This window comes from Amphiura filiformis, chromosome 8 (assembly GCF_039555335.1).
Source record: "Amphiura filiformis chromosome 8, Afil_fr2py, whole genome shotgun sequence".
In the NCBI taxonomy this organism is placed as follows: domain Eukaryota; kingdom Metazoa; phylum Echinodermata; class Ophiuroidea; order Amphilepidida; family Amphiuridae; genus Amphiura; species Amphiura filiformis.
In genome coordinates this window covers 70,287,879-70,301,178 of record NC_092635.1, presented here as the reverse complement: position 1 = coordinate 70,301,178, position 13,300 = coordinate 70,287,879, and the positions used below count along the sequence as shown (strand labels likewise).

The following is a 13,300-nucleotide window of genomic DNA, read 5'->3' as shown; positions in this document are numbered from 1 at the left end:
AACAGTTTTTCTTTTCTTTTTATCTGTTACACAAGTTAGAAACATCATTTTCTTTATTAGTAACAGGGTTTCTTCAGGGTTAGAGTGGGTAACAGTTTTCCTTATCTTTTTATCTGTTACACAAGTTAGAAACATCATTTTCTTTATTAGTAATAGGGTTTCTTCGGGGTTAGAGTGGGTAACAGTTTTCCTTTTCTTTTTATCTGTTACACAAGTTAGAAACATCATTTTCTTTATTAGTAATAGGGTTTCTTCGGGGTTAGAGTGGGTAACAGTTTTCCTTTTCTTTTTATTTGTTACACAAGTTAGAAACATCATTTTCTTTATTAGTAACAGGGTTTCTTCAGGGTTAGAGTGGGTAACAGTTTTCCTTATCTTTTTATCTGTTACACAAGTTAGAAACATCATTTTCTTTATTAGTAATAGGGGTTATTCGGGGTTAGCGTGGGCAACAGTTTTTCTTTTCTTTTTATTTGTTACACAAGTTAGAAACATCATTTTCTTTATTAGTAATAGGGTTTCTTCGGGGGTCAGAGTGGGTAACAAATTTAAAGGCGGGCAAAAACAATCATTAAGGGCCACTTCATAAAATAATTTTTGTTATGACATTGTACTTATCCCAAATACTACTTACAAAATGAATGTATCATAATGACTGTTTGGAGCACATAAAGGTTGAATTGCTTTTTCAAATCAGTTATTTGTATACTGGACTATGAGTATTGTACAGATTGGCTGGGGAAGGCTTCACACTGATAAATAGCTATGGGCCCTAAGCCATGGGCATTTGACATTTTGGAAATGTAGTGCTGCTATTTACAAAAATCTGATCACAGTATGAGAAATGTTTGATACCCTTCAATTTACATTACAATGCTTAGGCTAGTGTACAAGTGACTGATTTGTAAGGGCAGATACCCTTTTTGTGCTCCAATTTTAGTCAACAAATTCAGTTCTTTTTGTCACACAAGGTTGATATTGTGTAGTTATTGAAGACAATGAAAATGCAATATTCATAATATTTTTCTGTCTTTGTCTGTAACACAGGTGTACACAAGACGGATAAGAGGAAGAAACCGTCGGAAGCAGATTCCACCCCCAGTTCTAGAGTCGGTTGAGTCGGTGGATCGATCCCCAGATGCAAAGAGAGCACGTCTTGACAACCCATCAGAAACCAGTACAAGTAAATCTAAGAATAAGAAATCGGCAGAGGCGAGTACCAAAGCAGTGTCCGAGTCTGCTGATGCAAAGGATGTAGCATCAAGTAGCAAAAACTCTGATTCAGGGGAAGATAAAACTTCCGAAGATACAGCCGGGAAGAAAACCCACAATTCAAGTGCCAAGAAATCCCTCAGTAAGAAACTTTCAAGTCATAAGAAAGGTTCCTCGCTGTCATCAGCTGACGGTGACAAGAAGTCATCGGAACCGGGGAAGAAATCCTCTGATTCGAACAATAACAAAAAGACTCCGGAAACTCCAAGTAAGAAACTCTCGGATGGAAAGAAAACGCCAGGGTCAAGTAATAAGAAGACGTTAGGCAGCAAGAAGAAAGGGAAGAAAGGTGAGCTTATCCTATTGCACTTGTAAATAAACAGTTATTGCCATATATTGATCTTATGCAGTACTGTAGCTTATACAGTAGAGACTTTTAACTTTGATGCAAAGTGTTGAAAAAATAGCTGTGAAACATTAACCTTCTTGCAAGAAGCTGATTATACCTTGCAACATTTGTATTATTTGTAACTCGTAGATTTTAAATCTGTTGTGTGTACTTGCAAGATGCTATCAAGGGGTTTGACAGTGATTCGCCGATTCTCCAAATTTGGCCAAATTTGCACGCTACGGTATGCAATGCAGAAGTTGCCGGGAATCACAAATTTGGTACCAGCATGGGCGCCGCCATCTTGGGAAAAGGGGGTGCTGGTGACCGTCGTCTCGACGGTCGCCAGCACCCCCGAACGCGCCCAGCAGTGCCAGCACCATGACTACGCGTAACAGTACGCGTTCCCGACTGTCAATCATCAAGGGTCAATCACCTCAAGCTTGACATCGATATCTGAATAGACTATTGCCAAGTCTTACGTGTGTGGGATTGTTGGTTGATTTTATGTATTTAATAAATCAAGTTAATAGATGCGCTAAAAATATTATTAAAAGTAATAAAAACAGCTATTCAACATTTGAAAAAAAATACACTGTTGCAGGCTTGAAAAGGTCTAACCTTGGTTGCAGCAAGCCGTGATTTTCACGGGTAATTTTATTTCTTGAGCGCGAGCACGGGCGCGATGCAGCCGGTAGAAATCGCGGTAGTGTTCCAGGCCTCTGCGATGGCAGGGTAATGGCGGCATCCATAGTTTTATTACATTTATCCTCGAGTGACGCTTCCCAATCTTTATTTATTCCCTGATGCTATCTACCTGACGGAGGTCACATAATGATTTTGAGAATATATTGTGTGTGCATCCTTTTTCGCTTTGCAGATTTCACACCACCAAATCATAGTCCCATAGAGATATGTGCTAAATTTGCCTCACAGGAAAAATAGGTTGACTGTCATTATTTTTTACGACTGGCCCTCAAAGTCTATGATGGCTGGGAATGACTGAATTTACATGCAAAATCATGTCAGTGTTTCCGTATAGGAAACAGAAGAAAAAGGCTGCCTGAAGTTATTAAAAATTACTCGATCTCTCCCCATCTGAGGTATACTTGCAGGATTTAACATTACTAATCATGACCAATCCAAATTTAGCCAAAATTATGCAAATTTCTGCTCATTTTAATGCTTACTTTTTTTCTGAGAATTGAAATGATGGGAGCACAGCCATATAATATTATTTGGTGGTGTGAAATCTGAATCGTGGACTATTATAAAAGGTGGACACACAAGAATTGTGGATGTCCACTGTTGCAAATGATGATTAGCAACCACATTACACACACTAGTTTTGATATGTTCTTGTATGAAAGGCTGAACTGATAATTTATTCCATCGGCCCGATGTATTCGTCATAGGATCGGCAAACAAAACAAAAATTAAAAGAGTCGACTCCATCCTCACAAGTGTTGTTTCCACAGGGGTTTTCTGAAGAAAAAAATACAAGGAGCCAAGCTACATTTTCAAATATTGTCACTTTTGGAGAGAATTCTTATTTTCTATAATGTTTTTATTGCCACTTTTCATGCCTGAATGAAATAGCATATCAGATATCAGACAATATTATAAAATCAATATCGGATCGGTGGACAAATGTCATTTGGGCAGCCTTATTTACATGTTTGTTTAGTAAACTACAACTTCAATTTGGCTGGGTGACTGACTGAATAGTATCTTCTTTTTGTTTTTTATCTGTTACAGGCAAGAAATCCAAATCTAGCAGCACTCGTAAAGGAAATACCAAAGATAGCAATGACCCCACTGGTGATTCAAGCAAAGTCAATGGAGAGGTAGCTTCTGATGGAGAGATGATGACAAGAAGAAGTTCTACTTCATCGAAGAAAACAAGTGGCAGTGGAGATCATAAAAAGAACAAGAAAAAGGGCCTGCCAGGCAAAAAGTCATCAAAATCGAGACAGCGACTGCTTACAGAGTTCTCGGTTCCAAAAAGCGGCGTGCCCGTGACCCCGTGAGACATTTATAGGAAAGGGTGGCCCAGGGGGAGTCAAGAAGGCGAAATCAAATCTAGGCCATCAAAGAAGAAAAAGAAACTGGACAAGACAAAGAGCAAGAGGAGAAGCCAGAGCAAGTTGGAGCAGGCTTCTGTGTTTTGGAGCACGCATGACCTTGATGAAGATCTGTTGCCGCATTTGGCGAAAGAAGATCTGGATGTTCTTGCTTCTGTGAATTATATACCCAGAATAAAAAAGAAGAACTCTGTGTCCAAAGGACAAGGTAACAAACATAAGAGCAAGAGGAAAATGAAAAGAAGTAAGTCTAACAGTCCTGCGCCCAATTGTATTAATGGAACTTACGAGACGGACGAAGAGTCGTTCAGTCTCAAGAAATTAAAAGAAAAGATGAGTAAAGAAAATGAAAAGACTGATCAAACCAAAGGTACAAGTATAAGCATACTTGAAAAAGAACCACCGATTGAGACTAGCACAAATGGTGTGGTTAGTGATGTTGACGAGGATGATGCGTTGATACGAGAGTTGATGATCAGGTCAAAGCTGATCAGGTCACAGACGCTGACAAGGATGAGGAGAGTAAACCCGCAGAACAGAAGGAGGAAGAGGAGGATTTAGAGCCTGAAACACCTACTGTCGCTCCAAAAGAAGACGCTCTCCAAGAAAACGGAGAAATTGAAAATGGAGAAATTAGACGAGATAGTGAATTTGAACATGAACTTGACAATGTCAATGATAAAGGTCCAGATGTTGGACATATTGATTTGGGTGATGAACACGATGGTGATGATGAAGATGATGATGATTCCGACGATGATGATTCCGATGATGATCTTGATGATGATGTCTTCAGTCCACATGCACCTTCTTTGAAATCACCAGCTCCAAGTTCTGAACCAAGTCCTGTGTCTAGTCCAATATCCAGTCCAATGCCAAGTCCCAAAGGAAGTCCTAAGATTAGTGTTGGAGAAAGCCCTGGGAAGGAAGTCCTCAACTCAATGAAACACAAAATCCAGATGAGGAGAGGTCAACATGCTCATTTGAAAATCATAACCAGCCTCAAAGAAGTCCTGTACCTTCATTTGATCATTCTTTAGCAAGTCCTAGCAGTCCAAAAGTAACTCCTATGGGAAGTGCCGATGTAGGTACAGAGGATTTTAGCAGCAGAGATCAAAGACCGCAACCTGAAGAATATGCTAGTATCGAACAGACAAACATAGCAAACGATCAGGCAGAAATTATTGCGAATGAGGAAGTTGGGCCGATGAACCTAAGACTGCGTCAGGATTAGCTGCAGGCAGTAGCTGTGCAGACAGTTTCATTGCAACCAGAGATGCACAGGCTGATGCTGAAACAGCTGAAGCGGTGGAATCGATTATGGTGGACCAAGAGCCAGAGGAAGAAGTGCAGCCCCAAGAAGATGTAAATGAGGAGTTCTATCAAGAGTTTGATGAAAGGTTGTTGGCAACTCCCGGTAGGAGAGATCCGCAAGAACAAGAAATGCAGGAGAGGAATGAGGAGAGTGTTAATGAGCAGCCAAAGGAGGAGGAGGATGTAATAATTGATGAGAGTGATAAGAATCTTGAAGTTGTGACAAAACCAGAACAACAGGATAAAGATGTGGAAGAAATATCAAATCATTCTCCAGTGGATTTTATGAGACAAACAGAAACAGAATATCATGGTAGCAAAGACACTGAGAAATCTGGCGATGACAAAGTAACTGAGGAGAGAAACATTGCATCAGAAGATACCTTTGAACAGAGATCTCCTGACAGCAGTGATCATGAAGATGTTGAGGACATTTTACCTTCACACAAAGAAACTGTGCACAGTCCAAATAGCAGGGACACCAGTCTTAGCGAAGATGGGGATTTCAGCAGGAAAGACAGGGAATCTGACACTTCTTCGAAGTCACCTGAAGGAGTGAATAATGTTACGGATAATGAAAACCATATTGATAGTGGAGAACTTGAAACAGAGAGCAGAAAACAAGAACCGTCTGTAGATAATAAAGATTCAAATAATGCGGAGGAGAATGACAATTCAGTAGCAAGCGTTGAAAACCTTGAAGAGCGACGAGTGGACTTTGAGCCTGCAGCAACAAGTAATGATTCTGATTCGTACAAAGAAGTACAAGAGTTGCAACCAACAAAACAAGTTGAACCAACACAGGACAGTGTACAGCAGGAAAATATGCCAGAATCAGTACCGCAAGAGCCGCAGCATGACCAGGTCCAAACGACTGAACTGCAACCATTGCAACAACATCAAGAAGATAATGCTATGCCTCCACCTTCAATACAACACAAGCCAGATGAGAATAAACTGCAGGATTCCTCAAGGATGGAGCCAATGGCACAGGGTCAAATTGATAATAATCAAGACCAGTGCCAACAACAAAAGCAAACTCAATCTGAGCCAACACGATCAGTGGGAGAGCAACACAGCGAGCAGTTTCCTGCTGTTGCACAACAACATCCACAGCAGCAGCAGCAGCCTTCTCAGCAGCAGCAACAACAGCATCTCGCTCAACAGCAGCAGCAACAGCAGCCGACTCCGCAGCAAATGGCAGATTACTTCCCTTGTAGTATTCCACTAAGAAGAGGTCATCGCAACTCTTGTATGGAGATATCGGAGGTGCCGCAATGTATGGATCAAGACTTGATGAGTAACAGTGGACCACTGAGTGTATCATCTATGGGTAGTCATGGTATGGGCAGTCCACAGCAGCAAATGGCCAATGCAGGCATAGGCAGTCCTCAGATGAATAGCAGTCCGCACGGCGGTAGTCAGCAGCAAGTGTGCAGTCCGAATATCAATCCAGCATCTCAGGTCTGCATGAGTCCACAGATGAGTAGTATGAATCCCAGTCCTCAGATGCCTAGCATGAGTCCGCAGATGCCAAATATGAGTCCGCAGATGCCTAGCATGAGTCCGCAGATGCCAAACATGAATAGTGCAGGAAATTCTCAGATGAACAGTACTGTTAGTCCTCATCATAGTACAGTTAGTCCTCATCCTAACACTGTGAGTCCTCATCCTAACACTGTGAGTCCTCATCCTAACACTGTGAGTCCTCATCCTAATACTGTGAGTCCTCACCACAATATTGTGAGTCCGCATCACAACACGATGAGTCCGCATCACAACACAATGAGTCCACACAGTCAAGTGAGTCCTCACCACCATAGTCCGCAGGTACCAAGCATGAGTCCACAACTCAACACCATGAGTCACAGTCCACAGATGAACAGTACAGTAGGTGGTCCGCAGATTCCCAACGCGAGTCCAGCTGCCCAGATGAACTCACTGGGAAATCCGCAGATGAACACATCGATGAGTCAGCAAATGCAAACCATGAGTCCTGCAATGAACACTATGAACAGCCCACAAGTGAACAATATGAATAGTCCACAAGTGAACAATATGAATAGTCCACAAGTGAACAGTATGAGTAGTCCACAAGTGAACAGTATGAATAGTCCACAAGTGAACAGTATGAGTAGTCCTCAGATGAGTATGCATAGTCCGCAAGTACGCAGCCCAGTTGTAAATGCTCAAGTGTGTAGTCCGGCAATGTCCAATAACGTACAAGCATGCAGTCCTAACATGAGCAGTACCCAAGGCTGTAGTCCAGCAGCTGGACTCAACTCGCAAGTATGCAGTCCTATCATGAGCTCGGCTCCAGTGGCTTGCAGTCCAAGCATGACAAATCAAGTGTGTAGCCCAGCAAGGAACAATGTACAAGGTGGTGTGTGCAGTAGCCCTGCAATGAGTTATGAGCAGGTTTGCAGTCCTCAAATGAATGGGGCTCCTCACATGAATAATTCTGTGTGTAGTCCTCAAATGGGCCGACAGACGCCAGTTATAAATAGCCATCAGCAGCAATCTTCATGTGCCATGCAGGTCGCAATGAAATCACCCCCAGGTCACAATGGTAATAATCCTAACTTGATGTTACTGGGTGCTACTCCACGACAGCAGCAGCAGCAACAAAAAAGGAATACCAGTGGGAGTCTTGCGAAACTGCAAAAGTTAACCCAAGCTATCCTGCCAAATGCACCACTTACTGTGCCCAGGTCACCAAAACCTGTTGCAAATCTTGCTCATAGAACAACCGATCAGCCTCAGAATCCGACACCACCGCCAATCAACACACCACCACCACCCTTACAAAGAAATATGACACCACCTATATCTCATACTCCACCAGTACAGCAGCATAGAATGCCACACATGCAACAACAACAGCAGCAGCAGCAACAACAACAGCAACAGCAAGCTCATATGAACATGCTTCATCATCAGCAACAATTGCAGCAGCAGCAGCAGCAACAACAACATTTGCAACAGCAGCAGCAACAACAACAACAACAACAGCAGCAACAACAGCAACAGCAACAACAGCAGCAGCAACCACAACAGCAACCACAACAACCACCACCACCACAACAGCGGCAACCACAGCAGCAAAGGATATCACAAACAAGTGCAAAGCGAAGACAGCAACAGCAAACTCTTGCCCAACAACGTCTACACCATCAACATCCAGTATTTGAACAGTTTGAACAAGCCTCTGCACAGCAGCGTCAGCAACAGCAGCAGCAGCACTGTCACCAACAATCTCCTCAGCGAATGGCAGCTCAGATGCATTTACAGCAAATGCAGCAACAGCATCAGCAGCAGCAACATCAGCAGCAACAGAGACAACAACAACTGCAGCAGTACCATTACCCATATTACCATCATCAGGCGAACCCTACTCCAACGCCGCCACCTGCACCGGCACCTGCGTCAACTCCTCCTCCACAAACTCCGCCGCCTCAACAGCAACAACAACAACAACAGCAGCAACACCCGGCCCATCATTACAAAGCACCGTATCCTAATCCTCACCATCACTTCCACCCAGGTGCGTCTCAACAGCAGCACCCAACTTCCCAACATAGGAACTATAACCACATTCATGGCTACGGTGCTCCACCTACCATGAACGGGTATGTTGGGCAACCATCGATGATGCACAACACATACCCTAGTGGTACGGGGTTTGTGCATGAGCAGTCTCCCATGCACATGCAGATGGGAGTAGTCAACATGTCCCCTTCCCAACACACTCTCAGGTCGAACCATTTCACCGGTCCTGGGTGGACTCATCCGGGATATGACATGGTTAATCCACAGATGGGAGGGCAGTCAGTGATGAGAAGATGAGAATAATTTGTCCCAGTGGACGAGCAGATTGTAACTCCTTATTTATCATCCACTGGGACACGTAACCACACTACACTTTGCTTCATCTCAAGTTTTGGTAGTGACGTTGGTGCGTTTACGCTGGCGTGCCGACAAACTGCTTTGAACACATTCATATATGCTCTGCAGGATTAGGTGCGTAATTCGATACTACGACCAGCGTAATACGCACATGCGTCACTACCAAACTTCTGAGGTGAAACAAAGTAGAGTTTTGTTTGTTTGTTTTTTCTTATGGTGTATAATTGTATTTAAAATATTGCATAATGCATCTCATTTATTTCTTGATTGATCCAAAGACCAACTATTGTTTGTTATATTCACCTCATGTACAGTAACAACATACTTTGTATAGTGTACAGAATTCAATTTGGCTTTTTTTGTGTGTAGACAGAGGAACCATAAAAGAAATATTTAAACATTTATGTATTCTGTTAATTGTTCATAGCTATATATATTATATATAAAAAAAGAGCTTTTGCCACCTTTTTGGTAAGGCAGTGTAGTATGGGCATGGTCAATAGGCCTATTGTACATATGCAGGCATATTTTAGTAGTACTGTTATCATTGAAAAGAAACAAAAAATGTTATTTTCACAAGTCGTAAAAAAAAAGGTTCTTAATTTATTACTATGTTTCATGTGACAAACCTGTTGATCACACAAACTGTTTGTATGGTATTCAGATGTTTTTTTGTTTGAAAGAATTTTCATGTTAATATATATTGTGTTTTTACGTTTGGCAGAACGATACAATGAAGACAAAACAGGTCACAGATATTGTAACCTTTAGTATATGTGTGCTTGTCTTTCTTCAGAAATTGCCGTATTATGTAAATGTTTAGTGCAACTAGGTAGAGAGAAAAACTTAAGGTATGTTCATACTACGCCGCAGTTGCAGTTAAAATGTATTTAACTATTATTCTGTGGTACAATGCAGTGCGGCAACGTATTGCATCACAATTGCGGCGTAGTATGAACGGACCTTTATCTTGACACATTTGTGTGTTGGTCATATATGCAGCCCATTTTTATGCACGGAACCATCGAGCTATTCCAATTGAAATCCATACACCCTGTATGGAAGACATGACTTTAATCGCCCATATATGGGGTGTAGATTACAAATGGAGCCACCCAATCAGGTTGTCCCATTTGAAAATTACACTCCCTGTGTGGCAGATTAAGGTTGTATATTCCATAGAGGCGTGTTTGGATATCAACTGCAATAACCCGTTTTTATGCACGGAACCATTCTGTTCAATTTCATTTCAATCCTTGCATGACTTCCGTCATGTGAAGTTTGTTGTTATTTTGGTTGTTTTATGGGTTGCGATTTAGAGTTGCGTAGTGAAGATTTTAATTATTAATTTATTACATTTAAACGTAGTTGGCTACCATGCAGAAGAGGTTGTTGAATGTATAATTATGTATTGGCTAATTCAATGTATGTATGGCCAAAAATTTGTATCAGGAGTTGTGATGCACTTAACTTATGTTTCGTCCAACCAAGTATTATTGTTTCTTTTAATGATTGTGCACAGAACAGGGTGTTTTTAACATATAAAAAAATGTTATTTTTTAAGGTGTTGTACATGTACTTTTTTCTATGATTTCTTTCCATCTTGAAAGAAAATCACAATTTGAAAAATGAGATTTATCAATATAATATACAATTGTTATGAATGGCACTATAAAAATATCCAATTGAAAAAAATTATATGAATTTGTACAATCTCTTCAGATAAAAGTGTCATTTCTGTTTTATTTCTATTACTAGTATGTGTATATGGCTTTAGAAGTGAACTTGCTATCTATTTAACTATTTTTCTGTGTAATGAATGATGTGCCCTTGTCTGTCCCCCCAGTGTACATCATGAGGTACAGCTATTTGGAACAAAAACAGACCTTTTCTCATCCTCTTTCAATTTTTTTGGAGTGGAGGAAGGTGAGAGTCGTAGATTATTAATAGTTTATGCATTTTAGCTGTTGTGTTATTAGATTACCATTGAATAGTGACTCCTAATTCTTTTTATGTGCTCAACTTACATGATTAAAACTGGGGAATTCCAGTACAGTCGGTTCCTCACGTCTCCTAGCTGAGTACTTTATCTGACCAGCATCAAACATTTCAGGTATAAATTTCTTTCAATGTATTCTGATGCTACAGGTCGTGTCACAATCCTATTAGGAATGAATCTGAGCTCAACTGGCGGATGACCAGCGGTTCCGTCTGGTTTCTATTGTTCTAAACAGTGGAAACCGGGCGGAACCAGCAGTCAACTGGCGGTCGAGTTTTGATTTCATCCTTTACACCCTTGCCAATTCAAGCAAGCATGCTGATGATCATATAACAAGAGCCAGATAGTACATTTATGTATCACAATTTGTTAAGAGTCTATGCTGTGGAAGCAGTCCATATTTAAAAACTTGTATTAAAATGAATTTGTTGAGCTTGGAAGTATAAAGTAAAGAACTGGACTCGTGTGTGCAACAAGTTGTACAGTAAATGTGAAAATCTGTGGTACATGTACCAATAAGGTGTAGCTAGCCAAGTACTTCATACTTTCAAGTTGAGCATAACATATCAACTGCTCGGTAAGTGCAATAGCTGCCCTGTGACCATTTGGCAATTTACACACAGTATAATGTACTAATCTACACATGGCAGCTTTTGCACTTACCCACTTCTGACACTGAGCAGTCGATATTAAAAGTGCCTTTGTTAAATATCCCAAGATGCAGTGTTTTTCCTTTTCAGTCAATACAAATGCAACCATTTAAAATAGGTTGCATGGGGCTGTTCCAGTTGAAATCCATACACCCTTAGTAGAAGATATGCCCTTAATCGTCCACACAGGGAGTGTGAATTTCAAATGGGGTTACCTGAATGGGCGACTCCATTTAAAATTGACATTAAGGTTAGGTCTTCCATAGGAGTTGTGTGGATTTCAACTGCAATAGCCTGTGGGACAAAATTAAATAAAGTTTTTGCAAGTGTTCTGCTGTAATATTGACCCAGGCATGGTCATCGCAAAATGAGGTCATACTTGCGAAGTATATGTTGTGTTGCCCATGCCTTTCATACACATGCTTTAATTATGGACTAAGTTTTGTAAAAGCATTCTTGCGTGTTGTGTGAATTTGTGCAAAAAAATATCTAAAAACAAAAATCCACGTTTGCATGAAGAACCTTGTTTTGGTAGCAAGATGGCTTGTTTTGGTAGCAAGATGGCTTGTTTTGGTAGCAAGATGGCAGGTTGTACAAAGGGTCAATAGAATGAAAACTAAACACATAAATGTCTAAAATGCAAATAATTTGAACAAAATGCTGCATCAGAATCAAGTACATTTTGACAGGTTTGGTTTAGTGGTACAAAATATGTATTTTACATCATACCAATTTGTTGAACCTTTTGCTCCTACATGTTCCATATTCGCCATCGTAGTGAATACGTCATACCCAAGTCACTGGTTTACGTTTGGTTTGAACACCTGTTAGCAACCCATTGAGTTTGCATTGTGATAATTTTGATTGTGGTTCAGGTCACATCAAGAACCAGTTGACCTGACAACCATCAATTTTGACGTCACTACGACAGCGAATATCTCACCAAGATTTCTAGGAATTAATGGTGATGCTGTTTCATTCCTTTGTTGGTGCCTGACACTTTGAATATTAACCCTCTATAGAGAAAAATAAACAAAATTTGTTGAATCAATGCAAATAATTTTGATTTGTAACTTGGAATTTCAAGACATTATGATTAAGATAACAAAGATTACAAAAATTATATTCAGCAAATTCCTTCAGTGGTGTCTAACTGCTCTTCCTGATTATTGTGTAAAAAGAACTAGTTCGTGTGTTGCTACATGGCTTGATCGGCGAATGATGTATTGATGATGATGTGATTCAATAAGCCATTCAGAACCCCACTTCCATGTTTATGCTATAAGCAGTGCCAAATCAGCAGACTGCTGAAGAATCTTGCTGAAAACTATAGAATTGACCAACGCTGATTTTAAGCCGGTATGAAACAAAAAATAAACTTTTGATTAATTTTCCGATTTTACTTTACTGTTAAACTATTAAAACTTTTTCTCTATTAAATTGCACATACTATTGTTATCATTAGCATGAACATTGAATTCAGTTTAGGTCTTGAAATTCTCAAGTAGCACTGGTTATGGTTATATTTTCTGCTTCTAGTAATGTTTAGTTGTGTATATTTTCTGCTTTTGTTTTGGGCATTTGCAATAGTTCAACATTTTCTCTAGTGATTCTCAAATGATGTTTTCAATATATAGTGTCATCTTAATATAAGTAATATAAGTTTATTTACTTGTACTACTACTTCCAAAGAGATAAGTTGTGGATAAGATTGGATCTGTCAAAAACATTGCACAGTATTTTTTGT

General features: G+C 40.2%; 1 protein-coding gene across 1 annotated transcript in view; it reads left to right on the top strand.

The window, feature by feature from the left end:
• The window catches only part of LOC140159704 (uncharacterized), a 115,299-nt gene extending 106,016 nt beyond the window's left edge, over positions 1 to 9,283 (top strand). Inside the window, 4 exon segments of the mRNA XM_072183200.1 lie at positions 1,048 to 1,561; positions 3,359 to 3,628; positions 4,153 to 4,699; positions 4,884 to 9,283. Coding sequence (XP_072039301.1) covers positions 1,048 to 1,561; positions 3,359 to 3,628; positions 4,153 to 4,699; positions 4,884 to 8,844 — 5,292 coding nt within the window. The 3' untranslated portion in view covers positions 8,845 to 9,283.
• The last annotated feature ends 4,017 nt before the right edge of the window (positions 9,284 to 13,300 follow it).